Here is a 21,848-nt window from a genome sequence, read left to right on the forward strand (position 1 = left end):
AAATTAAGGACGTAAAAATTAGATGAAATAAAGTATGCTATTTTATACCTTTAGTTCCTAGAGAAATACCTTAATCTTTCTCACTTAAAAAAATGAGATGCTAGATGATATAATTTTTCTGTCGTTTGTAAATAAAATTAAATGTTTTCATCGCAGCTTGGGACAGATGAACAAAGATGAATGTAGAGGTGCTCGCGCACGCATGCGCGCGCCCCCGGCCCTGTCCGCTTCAGCACCGCGTAACGAGTCACGTGACTCAGTCTCCGCTCTCCGCCGCTCCGCATCATCAGCAGCAGAGATGTCGGCGAGCTCCGCGTTCAGCGATGAGAAAGGAGGCTCCTCCAGCGAGCCCGAGTACGGCCACGACCCAGCCAGCGGAGGCATCTTCTCCTCCGACTACAAGAGGTAAGACACACCGGGTCTGTGCGCGCGGTGAACGCTCGCCCCCGGGAGCGGCCCACCGGAGCGTTTAACGTACAGAAAATCTCAGACAGGGCGAGGTGCGCATGCGCGGATGAACGAATGAATCCGGTGGAAAAACAGAGATGATAAACACGATAAAGTGTGCGATGAATTCGCGTAAATGGAATGTGTGTGTAGATGTGTGTGTGTGTGTGTGCGTGTGTGTGTGTGTGTGCTATTCGTGTGGTTTGTGTTTCAGCACCGGTGTGTGGACAGCGCTCAGGTCCTATATGATGACTTCTGTGCTGTTTTACACTTCAGTAGGACTTTTTGTTTTCGTCGTTTATCTGTTGAACTGATTGGTTTGTGTAGGTAATATTTGTATGGCCATGATTTGTCGTTGTTTGTCCAGGTTAAAGACAGCCCTGTCATCTCATTCGCTCGCTCTCCTTCACTCTTAACGTTGCTAGCATCATGTTCACTAGCACAGCTAGCCTACCTCTTCATCTTCATCTGTTTATATTGGTATTTCACACGCTAACCCTGGGTTAACATTTCCACTGAACGCTTTTTTTAGAGCCAAATGTTCTCCGGTCGTTTTACAGACCGTTGCATTGATTTATTTAATTTTTTTATGTAATAAGGCAAGGCAAGTTTATTTATATAGCGCATTTCATACACAGTGGCAATTCAAAGTATTTTACACAGAAATGGAATTAAAATATTTATAAGAGAAGAATACAAATAAACATATATAATATAACCTGAATCTTCTGAAGAAAATGGAGAGTTAGGTTTACGATTTTACTATTTATATTTTTCAGGTTACTCCATTTAGACAGTTTAATAGCCCAAAATAACCCGTTTAGACTGTTTAATAACCCAAATAGAACCTATACAGATTGTTCTCTAATGGTATTTTTAGGATTTGCTTTTGTAACCTCAAACAAACTTTCCTAGAACATTTTAGTTCGTGCACACTGTTATATTTTACCTGGGTTTCTCACTGTTTACCTTTAGCATCACAATTGAAAATTTGGGGTTAAAATTGGCCTTAACCCAGGATTAAACATTCAAGCTGGCATCTACATCATCCTCTTCCTCCATTCTACCGCTGTCTCTTGTAAAGATGTGAAGATAATGAAGTCTAGATCTTTAACAGAGATTGCTAATGTGGAGAATATCAAGGTCCTGGGGCCTGTGTATACTAGTATATGAAACATGATTTGCAAGATGTTAAGCCTATTTTAATACAATTCAAAAGACAACAATCAAAACGTGATTTTGTACGAATTGTAATCAGGCTCTGAACAGATTACCCATGAAATGTTCTTCCAGCCAATAGAATCGCTTTGGGGTCCTAAGGGGACACTATTTCACTGGGGGCTGCTTCATGGTTCAGGCCCCGGGTCTGTTTCCGCTGAGTTCATGTGACACACTCTTCCTGTAGCTGATGGGTTGGTTCTGTTTTATTGTATATCTGATGTGTTTTTGATGCTTGGATCCAGTGTTGTTATCATTAACTAAAACTAAAATGAAATCGATTAAAAATAATTTTCGGTTGTATAATTGCATTTCAATTATTATTTAAAAAATAATTGAAATAAAATGAAATAAAGCTCACGGTTAAAACTAAAATTTAAATATTTTTTTTAAACTAAACAAAATATATAATATAAAAACAGGAAAAATGACAAAAAGTACTTAAAAATATTACTAAAACTTATAGTAAAATGAAGATATATAAATAAAAGCTAATTCAATTTATATATATATATATATATATATATATATATATATATATATATATATATATATATATATATATATATATATATATATATATATATATATATAAAATACTGTAGTACAGTAAATAATGATTGTAATGCTTGGATGAATGTGGCCTTTCATTTAGATGTCATTGTGTCATTTCTCTCTCTCGGACAGTAGAGGGAGCCAGATGCACATCATTAGTTTTATGTCAGTCTGTTTGAATGTAGACAGAACTGACTTTACTACTGCATAAAAAAATAGTGTTTTAATTGATTCAGGTAAACACTACTGAAAAGTTTGATACGTTTTTGAAAGAAGAGTTATGCTCACAAATGCTGCATTTATGATCAAAATGGTCTAATAATGTAACTGATTAGTCAAAACAGCACTATTATGAGTAAGTGTTCTATCATAGCTATCAAAATCCAGTGTTCGGCACTTTGCGTACGTGAGTTTTTGTTGTAGATGTCTGTCTTTAAAAAAAAAAAAAAAAATTGTTGTGTATTGTGCTAATTAATTGAGATTTCTTACAGCTCTTACAGGTTTTTGGCCTTGTCTGTTCCGTTGCTTCTATTACTCTCCCCTTTTTTGTAAGTCGCTTTGGATAAAAGCATCTGCTAAATGATTAAATGTAAATGTAAATCTGAATATTTTTTAAAATGTAATTTATTCCTGTGATCAAAGCTGAATTTCCAGCATCATTATTGCAGTCTCCAGTGTCACTTGATCCTTCAGAAATCATAATAATATGAGGATTTATTATCAATGTTGTAAAAAGTTTAAAGGTGCACTATGTAGTATTTTTTCAGTAAAATATTCAAAAACCACTAGGCCAGTGTTATATATTTTGTTCAGCTGAGTTCTTACAATATCTCAAATGTTTCCAACTATTTGTAAATTGTGAGAAAATTTATATTTTAACCAAGAAGCCGGGACGTCTGAGCATAGCGTCTGAGTGAGTCGCCTGTCGATGACGCCATAACTGCGTTACCCTCAGTTTCCGGTTTTATTTGGCAGAAGCGCTTTACTCTCACTGAAGTGTGAACAAATGTCACAGCAGCCGCTGAGAGAACGCACAGAGTAACGTCATAACATCATTTTAAACACATTTAAATGTATCTAATATGATAAACAGAGATGCGTTACCACATACTCATGAACGGAAAAGCCGAAATGGAGCCGGCAACTGTGACCCTTCATAATAAAAGTCCCGCTGCTCCAGCGGAGGGAAAAGTTACATAGTGCAGTTTTAATATCTCTGTGGAAACTCTGAGACATTTTGGTTGTGTCCAAATCGACCCATATCCTTAAATATTGCATTATTTGAAATATGAAATATGATTTTTGAGGTTGTGAATTGCAACCGGTCACCGCTCACCCCTCCCTTTCGGGGCACATAGAGGAGCTACAGCTGCAAGTCTGAATTAGGCCTATGGTCTTTTTACAACTGGTCCCTTCATTCGTTTTCTCTGACCAGAAATCAATCTAATTGTGAAAAGACCAGGAATAAATGCCTTCCGAAATTCTTTCGAGACGGGTTTAAATCCGGTCACTCAAACAAACCAATTCAGAAGGTGGTCTGCGATGCATTTCAGGAGAAACTCCACAGGTGTGTATGCATCTGGTTGTTTAAACCACATATGTACATATTACTCCTGGCAAATTGTTAAAAAATAAACGTAAAGGCATGTTTTTTATTTTTTTATTTTTTTTATTAGTTTAGATTGTATAGCCTGTTTTGTTTGCGAGCACCATTGCGAGCAGCATCAGCCTGCCTCAGCTTGTCAAAAAGGCCTTTTTACAGTGGTAATGGTGGTGATATTAAACGTTTAAACTAACATTGTGATGCTTGAAGTGTTTTATATCTATGGATTAGGGAGGATAAAAAAATTTTTTTTAAAAACACGGGCTCCAGTTAGACTCGGGACAAGAATTTTGATAAGCTGTCGGACACTGGCCGGGCTAGGGCCTAGTTTAGAGACCCGTGCAGGGCTCTACTCTAGAGAAGTTTGTCCTTTTAGGTCTACTGTAGAAACATGGTGGCGCAAAATGGCGACTTCACTGCAAGGAGACCTGCAGTGTATGGAAATAGAAACAGCTCCTTCAAAGGTAATGGTTCATTATGTACGGTCTTTATACACCACTAAAAAACACAGTTATGTGTATATAATGCATTCTGTCAATATATATTTGTCAATACCAAAACTGGTACAACAGGCTGTTAATGGATGCGGTTATTAACGTTACTGTAGTATGAAGCAGAGCAGGACCAAGTGTTGTGGAGCCGAGCAAGGCCGCTGGCGATTGTTACGCAAACACAAGGCTCGCGAGCAACGGGACTTTTATTATGAAGGGACACCGTCGCTGGGCACTATTTTCGCTTTTCCAGTCATGAGTATGAGGTAACACAGCTCTGTTTATCATAGTAGATACATTTAAGTATGTTTAAAATGATGTTATGACATTATTCTGTGTGTTCGCACAGCAGATGCTGTAACACTTGTTCACACCAGGGGCGAGGCTACATAAGGGCCAGGGTGGCACTGGCCCACTCAGATTGACGGCTGGCCCACCCAATCAGAACAGACAAAAAAAAAATGGGATAGCAGAAATGAATATGCCTATGTGACAACACAAATCACTTAAACACGTACAAAAAGTTTCATTAAAAAATAGGGCTGTCATATATGTTAATAACCCGTTAATTCAAATTCATTTTAACAGCACTATATTTATTAACGCAGCGCGCATTTTCTGTTTGATCTGTGGCATAGCCCGTAGTTGGAGATGTGAGAGCAGTCAGACGCAATTGGGATGCAGCACCAAACATTAATAGGGAAAGAAAAGGGTTGACATTAACATTAATATTCTAAACCAAAAGTGCAGTTATTGCCTACATAAGCTACCACATAAGCTACCACATTTTCTGTTTAACTTTTATTAGACTTCAGAAAGAAAAGTGCGTTTTTTTCACTGAGCACATTCTCTGCAGTCTGAGCGCGATGCACTGCAGCTCACTCTCGCTCATGTCTGAGGTAAATCATTAACACCATCACCACTTACAGTACATGTGTTTTATTGAACTAAATACATTACAATCGGCTAAAACGAATGCACAGGTTACTTTCCTGAACAAGCGCGCTCCCGAGTGCATGTTCTTCACACTGTCCACTTGAATCGCGGCCCAGTTCGGCGCGCACATGCATGAATACGAATACCGGCAGTTCATATAGGGAATGCGGATCTCTTAAAGGGGCCACACTATATTCCTACTCGTGGAATATGGACCTCCTCCAGGTATGGTGTGGTTCTGGTGCGCTCACTGGTACACATTAACAATTTTTCATACGAACTGTGCCCTGCTCTGAATTAAACTGCCAGTGTAAAAACTCCCTTTATATTCTTAAAATGAGAGAAATCACTATACTTACTCTTAATTTTTTAGTTTAGGCTTAAGAGACATGAACAATTTCTTAGATAAACATCTATGACCTTTGATACGTCTAATCTTCATGCTGTATTGGTTATTATTGAATAAGTATGGTTTCACTAATAATAAATGTACATTTGCATAAAGCATGCATATTTGTCCATACTCATGTTGATTAGAGTATTAAAAACGTAATTTTAGATTTACAATTGCTAAAAATGTGCGATTAAATTGCGAGTTAACTCATGACAATCATGCGATTAATAGCGATTAAACATTTTAATCGATTGACAGCCCTATTAAAAAATAATTACTGTAGAGCGAAAACATTTTCATATAACTGACTTATTGCAACAGTCAATCAATAAGCTTAGTAGTAATGTTTAGCCAATCGCGTATTGTTGAGGGGATGGGAAGATGAGTTTACGTCTGCTAGTGAAATAAACTTTTAACACGGGCCACGGTGCATAACACGAGACGAAATTCTCACAGGTTAAGCTGCAAATACATGTTTGACAACAGTTATACTGAGTTGCATCAGTTGACAAGAACTGGTTATTTCATTTTAAAATTAACCCAATTACTGAACACTGATGTCTTGTTACAGTGGTCATATAGCAGCACAATATCTATATTTGTCTTCCTTGCAATAGGCTTTGTAGCTGGTTGTTATAAATTAATTTTGTATATATGAATTATATGAATTTGTTGGCAAAAAATAAATCATATATAGCTTATATTTACTGTCAAGTGATTTTTTCCCATATTGTTACATTTTTTTAATTTGAGAGTAGTCATTGAGGTCCACCCTATTCCACCAAGGTCCACTCAGTTAAAAATTTCTGGCCTCGCCACTGGTTCACACTGCTAAGAGTAAAGCGTTTCTGCAGAATAAAACCGGAAACTGAGTGTAAAGCCAACAGGCAACTCACTCAGATGCTATGCTCAGACGTCCCGGCTCCTTGGGTAAAATAGCAATTTTGTCGCAATTTACAAATAGTTGGAAACATTTGGGATATTGTAAGTACTCAACTGAACAAATATATATGACACTGGCTTAGTGGTTTTTGGTAGCCTGACTAGTCAGTCTGAAACTGCTCCATTGGGCTGTGATTATGGGGCGTGTTTCAACCGAACCAGGAAAGACCTCAACTGGATAGACCAACAACCAATCAGAGCAACGGAGCGACGCATTGTCAAATGTCAACAGAGCTCAACTGCACTGTGTTGCCAAGTCCGCGTTTTTTTTCCACGGGTTGTTTTCTATGTCCGCGGGTTTAAGCGACTATTATGTGATATATAGACCCATGAGTGCGAATTTTAGCAGGCAACCTTGCAAAATGGCAGGTTTTGTTGTGAAAACTTGGCAACCCTGTCTGCACGCACGCTGGAATAAACGATCTTTGCTGGTGTTGTAAAAAAATAAATGATACACAGAGTACTTACCCAACATGATCATCATTTCAGAGAGAAATTGTGAATGTGAATGCAGATACAAACAAGCTCTCCGTTTAGGATTCAAACAAATATAATTCAAGCGCCTTTGATGACGTGATGATTACGTTACTGTTGATAATCTGTCCGTCATCGTCTAAAGCCCGCCCTGATGATTTCATTGTTCAGAAAAGTTTCTGTTCGGGGATAATTACTCCTCTATGGAGCAAGGCCAGACCGAACTGCCCGACCTAAAAATGTTGTGGGCGGGGCTAAGTTCAGCCGGCATCCAGGCTAGGTTTTTGGGTTTTACTGCAAAAATTCTATTGTGAACCTTTAATTGTCATTACTGAATAAATCTTTAGAAAACAAAAATAACAAAAAACAAAAAAAAGTATTTTTGCTAAAACAAAAAACAAAATCTTATCAATCTATCTCCGAGGGTTCACAGAACAGCTTTGACCTTTCCAAAATGACGGGTTGCTTTCCGAATAGTGGCCGATAGAAACATCTAATAATTAGGTATATATGTATAGGCTATATATGTGCCCTCAACGGGTAGAGAATACCCATAATGCACTGAATTGTTTATGCATGTTTATGCATAAGCGCATGTTATTATAAAGAAAAATTGTTAAAAGGACTAATACATTTCTTCACTTCTGAAACAACTTTCCTGTTCTGATGATGTCATCAAGGACATACTATTAACCAGTAATATAATATAATTCTAAAAAAAATTTGAAACCCACTCCTAATAGTTAACAGTATGTACATGAAATACACAATCGTAATTGTGTCTAAATTGTATTGTTAACTCTGCATAATCATCACTTTCTGATTTCTGCTCTGCTATCTCAGAGCTCTGACACTGTTGCGCTAAAGGTTCGCCTGTGTGTGTGTGTGTGTGTGTGTGTGTGTGTGTGTGTGTGTGTGTGTGTGTGTGTGTGTGATGTCAGTTCGACTGGTTCCACGGTAAACATGAAGACGAGCGATCCTTGCATGCTGTTGCCTTGGCAACACGCCCCTATGATGTGCTACTGTACAGCTCCCCATCTCTGTTCCGTTAACAGCTGAATTAACAGAGAAGCAGAGACGCTAATCTATAGAGAATCGCGCTGAAATATTTATGAGATTGCTGGGGAACAGACAGACAGACTCGGTGTTTGAGTTTAGTGAGATTTGGGGTTTCTGATGCAGTGGAATGTCTCTTTTAGAGGTCAGTGGCTTTTAGCACTGCAGTGTGAATTCTGTGTCCGTCTGTGAATTTGGCTGTTCCCCTCTCCATGAAGGGCTCAGAAACGCCACGTTAGATGCTGAAAATAAGAATCTGACTAATGCAAATGAATGGAGAGAATGACCGTGAATCAATTTGAACATGATGTGTCAAGCAGAAGGAAAGTGATTCAACCTGAATCAGATTGATTCAAAGGAATCAAACTGTATTGGACAGAATGACAGTGAATCGATTTGATCTAACGATCAGACAGAATGAAAGTGATTTGAACTGAATCAGACTGATTCAAATTCATCAAATGTCATACAGAATGAAACTGAATCATTTAATCAAACTGAATTGGACAGAATCAAACTGAATGGAATTGAATCATACAGATTCAAATGTAATCAAACTATATTGGACCCAGTTTGACTTCAAATGGATTCAAATGAGTCTAACTGTACCGAACAGAATGAAACTGAATCAAACTAAAGGCGGGTACCCTATGCGATTTTCAAATGTAACTGTATGGGCCCCCAAAATGACAGTGAATCAAACTGAATCATGCTGATTCAAATTAATCAAATTGTATCAGACAGAATGAAATCAAAAGATTTTTAATCAAGCTGAATTGGACAGAATAAAACTAAATCCAACTGAATCAGATGAATTCAAATGAGTCAAACTGTCCTGAACAGAATGAAAGTAAATCAAAGTAAATCAAAGTAAATCAGAACGATTTACATTAACTTGCCTTGAATTGAATTACCTGTATGGGACAGGATATTAGTGAATCAAGCAAAATCATACCGATCAAACTGTATCAGACAGATTGAGACAGAATCATTTTAATTAAACTGAGCTGAACTGGACAGAATTAAACTGAATCGAACACAAGCAGAATTATTCAAATAAAACTGTATTAAAAGGAATTTCAGTGAATGGAACTGATTCTGATTCAAGTGAATCAAACTGCACCAGACAAACCTGAATGAACTGGACTGAACGAATCAACTTTAAATGAATCAAATTGTATCATACAGAATCAGAATGAAAGTGAATAAAATACGCAAATCAGTCTGATTTAGTTTAATGAACTCAGAATCGGTTTTTAAACCAATTTGAGCTAGACAGACGGTATTTTTGGTAGACAGTTCTAGCATATTGCTTACGAATTAGTAGTAAATACCACATGCAGCCTACTGAAAAGGTATATATTATGCAACTGTAAATAATAGTGTCCAGCATTGTTGTCACATGATCTCATCTTGTGCCTCTTTTACATTTAGCATCCTTCATTAATCATTGATATTTCAAATTTTAAAAGTAAACAAAAAATTACATTTAGCAAATGGATAGTTATCATAGTGTCACACTCACACACACACTCAAGACAATGTGTGAATGTCAGTGTTGTTGGTTTATTTGGCATTCAAAGCAAATAATAATACATTGGTTGTGTGTGTTTCAACATCCCAAGGAGGGGGTTTTCCTGAGAAAAGCCTTTCCTCAGAGCAGCATTTCTAGCTGAGTCATTTCACAGGGAGAGGCAGTCGGCCGTTGCAGAAAATACGATGGAAAAGAGGACGAGGGACAGAAAAATGTGCCAGAGAGCTGGGAAAGAGTGATGGTGTGAATGAAACGAGAGAGAGAGAGCAAGAGGGGAGGGGTTAGGTGTTGGTGGGCGCGGTTTAGCTCTGCTCAGCGATCAGAGCAGTGTGTGCAGCATCAGTCGCTCTAAGCAGGATGAGAACAGCTTTTGCTGTCGCCTCCCTTCTCGTCTCCTCGCCGCTCAGGGTTGTCTCACGCCACAGACGGAAAAGACGCAGAGCACTTTGAAGCCTCCATATCTGCACTGAGTTGATGGAAACAGCTGGCAGCTGAAGACCAGACCTGAGGATTCAGCACAACAGGCTGTTACGTGCTTGTACTTGGGAGTTTTTTTGGGGTCTAGTGTTGCTTTTTGAGACGGATTCTACAGGTGTTTTTACGTGTCTCGGAGGATCTTAACAGGTGCAAAAGTTTTCGGACTACCTTGACAATGACTACCATGCAGAAGTTGCTCCAGCTGCCGGTGAACGCCGTGAACATGGTGAAGAGTGTGCAAGGGGGCGGTCAAGGTGAGGAGGAAGCTCTCAGTCCGGTGCTGACGCCCGACAGTGGCCCGCAAAACTGGTACAACGCCGTCCAGCCCGAAGAACTCCGACACCTAAAATCCGGGGGGACGGGAGGGGGGGAGTGGTCTGAGGAGCGATCCACACCGGAGGAGGGGCTTACCAGCGTTCAAACACAACCCTTACGGTATGATAGCACACACGTGAAGTGATGAACAACTGTGTGAAGGATGCTTTTTCAAATCTTCATTTTAGCCACTTTGTCTCTAATGTTTTTGGATATTGGATGAGTTGGATGAGTTGATGTCGGTACAAGATATACATTTGGTTTAAAATTTACATGTAAAATAAGAAAATTAGTGTAGCTCATATAATTTGGTCTTGGAAGAATTTGATGACAATTTTAATTTAAACATTTTGTAAACTTTAATTGTAATTTGAAAATTATATATCTATGTAAATGTAAAATAAAAAAACATTTTTTTATCACTTATAATAAATAATGAACCATTAATTATACACTAAAAATGGTGTGTAATTTAATCTGATATTCTAGTAAATTTTAGGAATGACAAAAAAACAGCAAGTAACAAAATATTGAAGTAGAAAGACAGAAATTTTATTTTTCTTGTCAAAATTGCTCTAATAATCTTTGTTTTATTTATAGTTTTGAAAAATAATTTAAATTTACAATATAATAATAATAATTATATATATATATATATATATATATATATATATATATATATATATATAAATTAGTGTAAAATTAAAATGAATATAGCTTATATCATTTGGACTTCTGTGGTGGACAGTATGCATATAAGTAAATAATTAAAATGATAAATATAGATCATCATGTGTACTTCCTGAGCAGAGGGTTTAGCTGTAGTTGTTGTAAGAGTCTCTTAAGCAGCCGCTCGTACTGCTACACCCAAATGTGAGAAGACTCTTCATCTAGTCCAGAACTGTTAGCAGAGACTCCAAAACGAATCAGAGATTGTGTCCAGATATCTCTTCAACAGGCTGTAAAAGAGAGAGAAACCCTGTGGAGTGTTAAATTATGAACACCCTTTAATAATATGGAGCTCAAAGTGTCTCATGCATGAAGAAGGAGATGAGATATATATTGCAAATCAGATTCTCTGCAGAGATCTTATATTCCATTATATATGGTCATTACATGCTAAACATGGCTTTACATTTACATTAGTTAAATGTTCCTCTTGTTCAAAAGGCAGATGTGAATGTTGGGACAATGCATTTCTAGTGTGTTGAACATATTAACACATGTTCTTGTGTTGTAACTGTGACTGTAACGTGCTGTAGGGGAGGCTTGAGTTTCCTTCAAGTGTCTGTACATTAAACCAGATGTTTTATTATTCAAATAACTTTAAACATCAACAGCAACAATTTTTTTAATGATCCTAAATATTAACTTTAGCTTTAAGCATCAAGCTAACATATATAGAACAGAAGTAGACCAGTAAAAGCTGTGTGTGTAAACCTCACTCCTCTGACTTCAAGAGCCGCTAGCGACTGAAGCTAGCTGCGATTTTAGCATCCTTGTTAGCACGTCCGCCTCCTGTGCCACAGACCCTGGTTCGAATCCTGCTCCAAACAGGTCGAGGAGTACCGCAATCTTACATTTGGTGCCGTGACCCGGATGGAAGGGAGGTTTTGGGGGATAAATGTTAGCGGCTGCTGTCTTTATCATCTTGTTAGCGCGGGTCTCCCACGGCGAAGACCTCGGTTCAAATCCCGCTTGAAGCGAGTTGAGTGGGACTGGTTACATTTGGTGCCGTGTCTTGAATGGGAGTGAGGTGTAGGTTGGAGCCTCCGGTTCAAATCCCACTTGGAACAGGTTTAGCAGGACTGGTTACATTTGGTGCCGTGATCTGGATGGGAGTGAGGTTTAGGGGGGTGGGTGTTAACAACTGCTGTCTTTAGCGTTCTTGTTAGCTCACCCGCCTCTTACACCGGAGACCCCAGTTCAAATCCCGCTCGGAGACGGGTAGAGTAGGACCAGTTGCATTTGGTGCCGTGACCCGGATGGGAATGAGGCTTAGGGGTAAGTGTAACAGTATGCCAGTAAGAGCTGTGTGTGTAAACTTCACTCCCCTAATCTTAAGAGACAGTCGCTCGTCGACTGATGCTAGCAGCTGCGTTCTTTAGTGTCCTTGTTAGCGCCTGTTCCCACGTCGTAAACCCCGGTTCAAATCCCACTCGGAGTGGGTTGAGCATAACTTAATTTTAAGTTTGTTTGTTTACAACTTTTAATGTTAGTTATACAAGCTTTATGCATTTTCAAAAATTATATATATAGTAACATTGAAACATTCTGTAATGTAAATTATTTTTGTCTGTATACGTGTTTGTGTGCCTGCGTGTGTGTCTGTGAGTTTGTGTGTGTGTTTACAAAAAAAAGGTATTTCTTTTTAAAATGTGAGATTTGTTTTGGGCTTTTCCAGTAGTATAAATATATCCCCAATTGTTGTAAATATACCCAGTGTCAGCTCTATCGTCAGGACTAATTAATTTGCTAAAAGCTTCAGTATGTAAATCAAAGCATTCATGCTCAGGCACTGCAGGTCAGGAGGGAAAGTGATTACAGGTTTATATTCCCTGCATGTACCAGTTCATACTGTGACTATGAGACTTCCTGTAGCTCTTCTGTGATTTACAACACTGTTGATTCCCTACATTTATTATCCAAAATAAAAAACAGTGCATTCAGTTTGTGCAAAATGCTCTGCAATATGACATATGATAATCTGGTGTAATGAAGAGATGATGCATTTGATTGTAGCATGTCTGCTGAATCACCAAGCCCATGTTCATCCTCTTACGCCGCTCTGATCACGACACGCCGTATGTGTGTGTGCAGGATCCGAAGCTGACAGGGTGGATCTACACACACACACACTGATGCGTGGAAGGAAATACCACCCACACCTTCAAACACACACTGATACACACTAATATTTGACAGTGTCTATACGGCGTGAATCTCTGCAGACCCTTCCAGCTAATGAAAGCCACCGAGGGAATCTTTATTTAAGAAAGAGAGCGATGGATAGTTGTGTTGGGTGGGAGACTCTGGCATAAAATCTATTCACTGGAGTTTATTGCTCTCTTTGTTGCTGTGGAAACCAGAGAGCGGGACCTGAGTGTGTTGCGAGATATCATAGCCGTTTAATTCCGGCGACGGTGGCGTGACAGACATCGGGGGAATGTTTTTAATTAGTGAATTGTGTTATCTCGGCCAGCTCATAATGTTTTCATGCCACAGCTTTAGTGGGAACACACTCGCTCTGATTGGTTCTTTCTGAACCCGCTGCGACATGATTAGGCGTGTCATAATGCTTGACATGTTTTTATTTATCAGGGTATTGATCTATGTTTATGATCAGTGGAAATCCAGTGTTGCATCACAAGATACAATACAGTATAATGTACAATACATTTTCTACATGAATGTATGTTAAAAAGTAGTTTATTCCTGTGATCAAAGCTGAATTTATCATCATTACTCCAGTTTTCAGTCTCATATGATTGTCAAGGATCAGGAAGTGGAGGACCCAGATGCAGAGTGAACAAAAGGACAGTTTATTAAAAAGACAGATCAACAAGACACAAGAGGGTAGTGGATGAGTGACAGTCCAAACACCAGGGCAGGGGACAGACACCACGACGACAGGCAGGGGAGGATGACCACTGAGACCAGTCCAGGCAGCCAATGAACTTGACGACAGCTCGTGAGGCAACACCAGGCAGGGCGATGGTGGACCAATCCAGGCAGGAACCAGGGGCTTGAGGGTCTCACAGAATCAGCTCCCTTCTTGGCTGAGAGGCAGTGGAGACAGCGGCCAGGGAAAAACTTAGGACAGAAAACACAGGACACACACACACACACAAGACACTAGACAAGACAACAAGAAACAACAGACAAACTAAGAACTATGACTAAATTAAACAAAAACTAAAATAATAACTGGAGCTAGAAAACAAGGAAAAATAAAACAAAACCAATCTCTATAAAAAGACTGAACTGAGAAATAAAAGTGGAAAACAGGAAAAATAAAAATGTAAGCTATCGAAACCAAGAAAACTAAACAAGGCTTAAAGAGAAATGCCAAAATAAAACCTGGAGAAGAATGAGCAAAATAAAGACAGAAACTACACTAGACTAAAAAACTCAGGAACAAAGAAAAAACTGAAAATAAATGCAAAGCTAGAAAAACAGGAGACACAAACTAGAAAAGGCTAGACTAGGCTAGACAAGGAGCTAGAGACATGTACGCACAAGCAAACGCTCACAAACATACACAACGAACCAGCAAAGACATGAGGGAAGGTAGCACAATATAAAGGGACCAGAGCACATGAGGAACAGGTGAGCACAATTAGTGAAACGAGGACTAGACCAGACTAAACAAGGGGGCGTGGTGACAGCAAACAAGGAGGTAGGACAAGAGGAACACATGACAAACACAGAGAGAGACAGATCCATGCACTAAGACACAACACAAACATAGAAACATTAAACAAAGACAAAACAGACAGAGCTGCCAGGGCAGAACCCTGACAATGATCCTTCAGAAATCATTCTAACATGATGATTTGCTGCTCATGAAATATTTCTGTCATGCTATTTTTGAGGGGAAACTGATACATTTTTCAGGATTTTTCAAAAAAGTTCAAAAGAAAAACATTTATTTATAATAGAAATCTTTTGTAATGTTATGTTATAATTATGTTACAAATATCAAATTAATTTAATTTATTTCTTAAAAATAAATAATAAAATAAACATTTAAATTGTATTAATACAATAAAATAATACAATAAAATAAAATAAAATAGAAAAAAGTTAAACTATTAAAACCTACCAAAACCTAAAAGCAACATAATTTAAATGTGTAAGTAATGCAGGGCCCAGTTGGGCTAGTGGGTAAATTTTTTACTTGCCCCACCACAAAAAAAGTAGGCCTATTTTTTATTTATTTATTTTTTTGACCCATAATCTTAATAAATAAAGGTTGTAACACCAAAAACTACTAGCCTAACTCATATAAATTTCAAATATTGTAAACTGTCAGTATTAAAATAAGAACAACTAATCAAATTATGAGTAATAGCGCAATTACAATAGAACAATATTCAAATAAAATAAACACTGATTTTCATGTTTTTCTGATGTGTCATTTACAATCCTTATTAAAGTTACAAAAATTATTCAGTCAAGAGCACTTTTGTTGTTTGATTAACACTATAACAAAGACAGTAGTATGAATATTAGACTGCTGTCCCTTTAAGAGCTGCATGGATCCAAACTATTGTTACACATGTATTTTATTTCTCAGCTGTTTATGATCACTTCGTAAGATATAACAGACTATGTTTACTAGGATGTTTGACGAGACCGGCATTTATTGGCACAATTTTGTGTGAATATGTCGGTTCAAGTGAATTCAGTATTCACATGCTGTCTGAGAAGCGGCTTTCTGGGTGCGCGCTTCGGATGTGTACGTAATTCGGATGTGAGTTCTCTTTCGCCTCTTCTTGTGCTTGAATATTTAAATTGGCAAGGCTTAAAACATGTGCCAATGATAAACTTTCTTGATGCAGCACTGACCCGATGTAAAAGTTGCACTACTGTCCCGAGCGCCCTGGGCCCTTATTGTCGAGCCCTGTGGTGGCTTTATATTCAATGTAAAAAAAAAATATGTTAAATTTGACAGCTATATATTGCTGTGTTTATGAATATTATGAATATTTATTTATTTATTTGATTGGGACAGTGCATGTTAATGAACACAACATTGAATACATGCATGTAAACATGCCGGATTGTAGCCAAGGGCTAATTTCCATCCGTAGTCCCACGAGCTAAGGTCACATAGCTCACAAAATGTCCTATAAACTATATTTACATAAGAATCAAAGATTAATTCGTCATCAGAAATACATCCATATGCACGTGACGAAATGCAAAAGTTAAAATAAGACACAACATACTCACTAATGTGTGCAACTTTGGTTTGCCCTTAACCATTTTTTTAATTGGACTTTGAACAAACTACAAAATCTACAAAAATGTAGAGTTTATGATAATAAGTTCATTATCAAGAATAACAAGCAACAATTATTAATTTAATTTTAAACACATTCAGTTCTCTTTGAATCTGAGCATATTTGAGCCAAGGCTATACTAGATGTGTTCATTCATTTGGTTTGTGTGTGAATGTGTCTATATGTGTGAACAGATGTCCGACTGTTGATTTAAACCCAGCCAATGTGATTAATGGAGAGAGAGAGAGAGAGAGAGGGGGGGGGGGGGGGGAGAGAGAGAGAGAGAGAGAGAGAGAGAGAGAGATAGAGAGACGTTTAAAATTCTTTACTCAATCAACAATTACAATTTACACACTTAACAATACAAACAATTTTTCACCAATTTTAGGCATTCACCAAGCAAAATTTAACATCTCACCTTCGCAAACCACCAACAAACCCCTATTTACACACCATTTACACATAAATTCAGCCATATGAAAGAGAGAGAGAGAGAGAGAGATAGAGAGAGAGAGAGAGAGAGAGAGAGAGAGAGATAGAGAGAGAGAGAGAGAGAGAGAGAGAGAGAAGAGAGAGAGAGAGAGAGATAGAGAGAGAGAGAGAGAGAGAGAGAGAGAGAGAGAGAGAGAGAGAGAGAGAGAGAGAGAGAGAGAGAGAGAGAGAGAAAGAGAGAGAGAGAGAGAGAGAGAGAGACACGTTCATCCCAGATCTATGAACATTCAGATGTAAATTAATTTAAAAAGAGTGAAAGACAGCTGTCAGGTCAGCATCTCTTGCTATAGTAACATGTATCTTTGGACAGAGGGTTATGAGCTTATACTTGTTGCACACAGGATGTCAGACGGTCTCATCTGTGTTGTTGGATTGATGAGTTGACTGATCCAGGATCAGATGTGAGTCTTAGTGTCACTGCTAAACTTTGGCCGATCAGAATGAGTTTGGCTCATAATGTGACTGGGTGATCTTTCCTGACCCCTCTTGAGTCTTTACTCAGTGTGGTAGAAATAGAAGATCTCTTACATTTTGTTACACGCAGAGAGTGTTCAGTATTTATATATTTGCTCATTTGAGTGAATATTAATAGGTTCTCCCAGATGTCTGGAGGATCACTGGCTTTATTAATTATTGGGGCTCTGTGCTCATTTGGAGTCACAGACATTAGTTAATGAGAACATGAAGTCTGTTTATATTAACAAATACTTAAATCCAATTCCAATCTTTAAAGGTCCCTTGTTTAAAAAACCTTGTTTATGTTTCGATGTACTGAAGGCACAGCCTGGCAAAATGACACTTGACTGGAAGGAAAATGTTTGAGTTCATACTGAGATCTCTTTGTAGAGGATACTTTTTTTCTCAGGAGAGCAATTGAGAAAGATTAGCATATATATATATATATATATATATATATATATATATATATATATATATATATATATATATATATATAAGCAAAATAATATTTAATTTGTGGCTAAATATCGGCTATAGAAGTCAATTCATGCTGTTGAGGGTATTTTTGTGTGTGTTTGTCTATTCTGGTTCTCAAATTTGTGTGAATCCTTTGAAGGACGTCTTAATTTTATTTTCTCTGGTTCATTCTTCTGAACTCGTGAATGTCCGCAGGGCTCTTAATCTCTCTGAATGAGTTCCTCTTGTAATGGACACCTTTCAGAGATTTTTAAAAGATGGAGAACAAGAACAGTTTATAAAACTTCTGTCTTTTTTGTTTTCCATCTTCAGGCATGATGACCTGAAGGAGATGCTGGACAGTAATAAAGACTCCCTGAAGCTGGAGGCCATGAAACGCATCGTAGCGGTGAGTAAAAAAAGCATACTTACTTTTACTTGCGATCATTTTGCAGATGCTTTTAACCAAAGCAGTTTACAAGTGAGGAATATATCATGTGATTTATCATGAAGAAGCACAAGAAGTGCTCAAAATACAGGTTCAGACATTGCTTAGAGTAGCATAGGCTAGAATAAAGAGGGATTGAAGGATTTTTTTTTTTATGATGAGGTTAAGTGCTTAAAGAAGAGAGTTTTTAGATGTCTTTTGAATGTTGTCAGGGATTCTGCCTTGAACTTGAATGCGAGCCGTGAATGGTATAGTGCAGAGAGATGAAGAGAGCTGTGACGTGGGCCCTTTTGTTCTGAATCATTATTTTGTAGAGGTTTGATTGCACGTGATGGAAATCCAGCCAGAAGAGCATTGCAGTAGTCAAGCCTGGAAAGGACCAGGGCCTGGATGAGAAGTTGAGTTGCTTGTTCAGTTAGGAAAGGCCAGATCTTCCTGATGTTGTGTAGTGCAAACCTTCATGACCGAGCTGTCTTTGCCATGTGGTCTTCTTTACACCGTAATTACTCAGAACAATTTGTCCTATGAACTATTTTCCTTGGAACTTTTTTTCCCTAGACCTGTTGCTGTATGCGTTTCCATCATGGCCTAAAGTACAGAGAAGATTAGGCAAATTAGTCAGGTGACGTAGGACCGGTTTCCAGTTCCAAAATGTCGTCCTCAGCAAACAGTACAATAAAGCCTGAACCATCGGTCGTATTTTTTAAACTCAATTGTTGATTCAAATAGCAAAAAACTCTTACTGCACACACCACAACAGACTTGGTTGTTGAATTAAAATGCTGCGTGGAGTCAACCATTCAGCATGTTCAGCACCCAAGTTCCACCCCCCCAAAAGTTCCTGAACTTTAAAAAGTACTACCTCATGAGCAGAGATTTTATGAAGGGAACATTTTTAGCCGTACAAAACCATAATTTGTACCAGGCTGTAAACTTGTTTTTTTCTGCTGTAAAGTTGGGTATTTTAACATGGGGCTCAATGAGATTCTGCTCCCTTCTGGAGCCTGTCCCTAGTGGCCGGTCGAGGAATTGCAAATTAAGTCACTTCCGTATTCACTTCAACAGAAACTTGGGGAGGTTGCCACTTGAATACCACCCCAAAGTCCCTAGACTAGTTTCTGCAGTGAAGCTTTTGAAGGACAGCTGGTCTTCAAAGATTACTCCAAGATTTCTGGCTGACCTTGATGGTGTAATTGATTATGTATATAGCTGGATGGTGAAATCATGCTGTAGAATGAGATTGGCAGGGAAGACGAGAAGCTCAGGCTTCGCCAGGTTGAGCAGGCGGTGATGTTCTTTCATCCATGCTGAGATGTCCGCCAGGCAGCTTGAGATTTGTGCAGGTGCTGTGGGATCATGTGGATGAAATGAAAGGTAGAGATGTGTGTCCTCAGTATAGCAATGGTAGGAGAAACCATGTGCCTGTATGGGTCCCAGTGATGTAGTGTAAATGGAGAAGAGGAGAGGTCCAATGACCAAACCCTGGGGAACCCCAGTGAGCACTTATTGGGCTCTGGAAACCTTCTCCAGGGTTGAAAGATCTAGGTCTTCAGTGACTGACAGCAATGTCGTCTCAGTTGAATGGCCGTTCTCAAAACCAGATTGGTTAACGTCCAGCTGGTTATTCTGTGAGAAAAGATGATACCTGGTTGAAAACAACTCATCTTGTCTTGTTTTTCAGTATGCAAATACCTAAACATTCTCAATCAAGATACATTTATTTAAGAGAAAAAAAGATGACTTTTTAATTGAAATTAACTGAGTTTTGCTTAAAAAAACAAACAAATATTTGCCAGTAGGGTGAGAAAATAAACTTGTGTAAATAATCTGTCTGTCCGTCCGTCCGTCCATTGTTCTACGATGTTGTGTGATTCATATCTGGACTGAGAAATTTGTTTTTCATGGATAACTGCCAACAAAGCCCCAGCTGCCCTTCCGAGACATCAGGATTAGTTTTTTTTTATCTGTAATGTCAGGCCACCTTTATTTATATAGCACTTTTTACAAGATCAATTTTGTCAAAGCAGCTTCACAGTGCTAACCGGAAGATAATGCAACAGATTTTGATTCGGCTGTATAGCCGCTCTGGTGAAAACTTATTTCAATTATCATTTAGTGTCAATGCGGCAGATCAGTAATATAGTTGAAATGTAGGTGTCCCCAACTGAGCAAGCCAAGCCAAAGGCAACGGTGGCAAGGAACAAAAACTACTTCAGGCCCAGAATGGAGAAAAAAACCTTGTGAGAAACCAGGCTCAGTCGGGGTGCCAGTTCTCCTCTGTCCGACGAACAGACAGTGTATGATTATAATTCTGGCAACATTGCAGGTCTTAAGTCATATTAGGTACATAGATATTCTTGATGATATAACAGATGAAGAGAACCAGAAAATGATCATATACTCTACATGTAAAACCAGGTCCTGATAAAATACCTGATTGTTTAGCGTTTAAGAAAGAGATATTTGGATTCATGTCGATGATTATATGACTGTATGAGGCTGTAATCGAGGTCAGTAAATGCCACTGTGGCTGTGTGTTTCGTGAAGTCTTGACTTGCGCTCATTTGTAACTGTTGCGTCAGGTCTGGTTCTGAAATGCGTTTAATATTCATGAGCGGTTTTAGTGTCTCTGTATTGTGTAGGATTAGATCAGGACTGAAATATTTATCACTCAGAGCTCCGGAGCCACAAACCGCCACCTGATACTGTTTCCATTGACAGAGCACAGGTGTCAGCGGCAGCAGGTAGATGATGCTTTCAGGACCGCTCAAATAATTCAAATTGGACCCTATTTCGTTTTTACGTCTCTATTTCTATCTATCTATCTATCTATCTATCTATCTATCTATCTATCTATCTATCTATCTATCTATCTATCTATCTATCTATCTATCTATCTATCTATCTATCTATCTATCTATCTATCTATCTATCTATCTATCTATCTATCTATCTATCTATCTATCTATCTATCTATCTGTCTGTCTGTCTGTCTGTCTGTCTGTCAATGTGTGCATCCATCCATCCATCCATCCATCCATCCATCCATCCATCCATCCATCCATCCATCCATCCATCCATCCATCCATCCATCCATCCATCCATTGATTTATTTAAGAAACACACAAATTAAAGTAAGTTTAAATTGTGACTTAAAGGCACAGTTCACCCAAAAATGATAAATCTGTCATCATTTGTTATTTAGACAGAATTACATTTTTTAGTTGAAATGTCGCTTTCAGCGTCCAAAGGGTTTTTAGGTCACAGTATAATTGAATCCAACCATATCAATATCTAAATATTGCCCTGTTTGTGTGTGCTGTCCCATAGATGATCGCCCGGGGGAAGAACGCGTCGGATCTCTTCCCTGCAGTGGTGAAGAATGTGGCATGTAAGAACATCGAGGTGAGCGAGACAGGAAGCGGCTCAGAGCTTACAGGATGTCAGCTTTTCTGGGTGTTATTAAAATTTAATCTTGTGTTAATATGCCATGGCAACGTGGTTCTGCTCATGAGTCACTGTGAGCTCAAGTGCTGAGTCATA

At 38.4% G+C, this 21,848-nt stretch overlaps 1 protein-coding gene across 3 annotated transcripts in view; it reads left to right on the forward strand.

Moving 5' to 3' along the window:
• The first annotated feature begins 255 nt into the window (after positions 1-255).
• LOC137064536 (AP-3 complex subunit beta-2) overlaps positions 256-21,848 on the forward strand; it is a 53,697-nt gene continuing 32,104 nt past the window's right edge. Inside the window, exons 1-3 of one of the 3 annotated variants that reach the window (XM_067435934.1) lie at positions 256-405; positions 18,191-18,266; positions 21,636-21,710. In XM_067435934.1, coding sequence (XP_067292035.1) covers positions 299-405; positions 18,191-18,266; positions 21,636-21,710 — 258 coding nt within the window. In that variant the 5' untranslated portion in view covers positions 256-298. Of the gene's footprint in view, positions 406-9,965; positions 10,563-18,190; positions 18,267-21,635; positions 21,711-21,848 lie in introns of those variants that run through there. The other 2 variants (XM_067435935.1, XM_067435933.1) reach the window with 2 other exon arrangements.

Source organism: Pseudorasbora parva, chromosome 25 (genome assembly GCF_024679245.1).
Source record: "Pseudorasbora parva isolate DD20220531a chromosome 25, ASM2467924v1, whole genome shotgun sequence".
Classification (NCBI taxonomy): domain Eukaryota; kingdom Metazoa; phylum Chordata; class Actinopteri; order Cypriniformes; family Gobionidae; genus Pseudorasbora; species Pseudorasbora parva.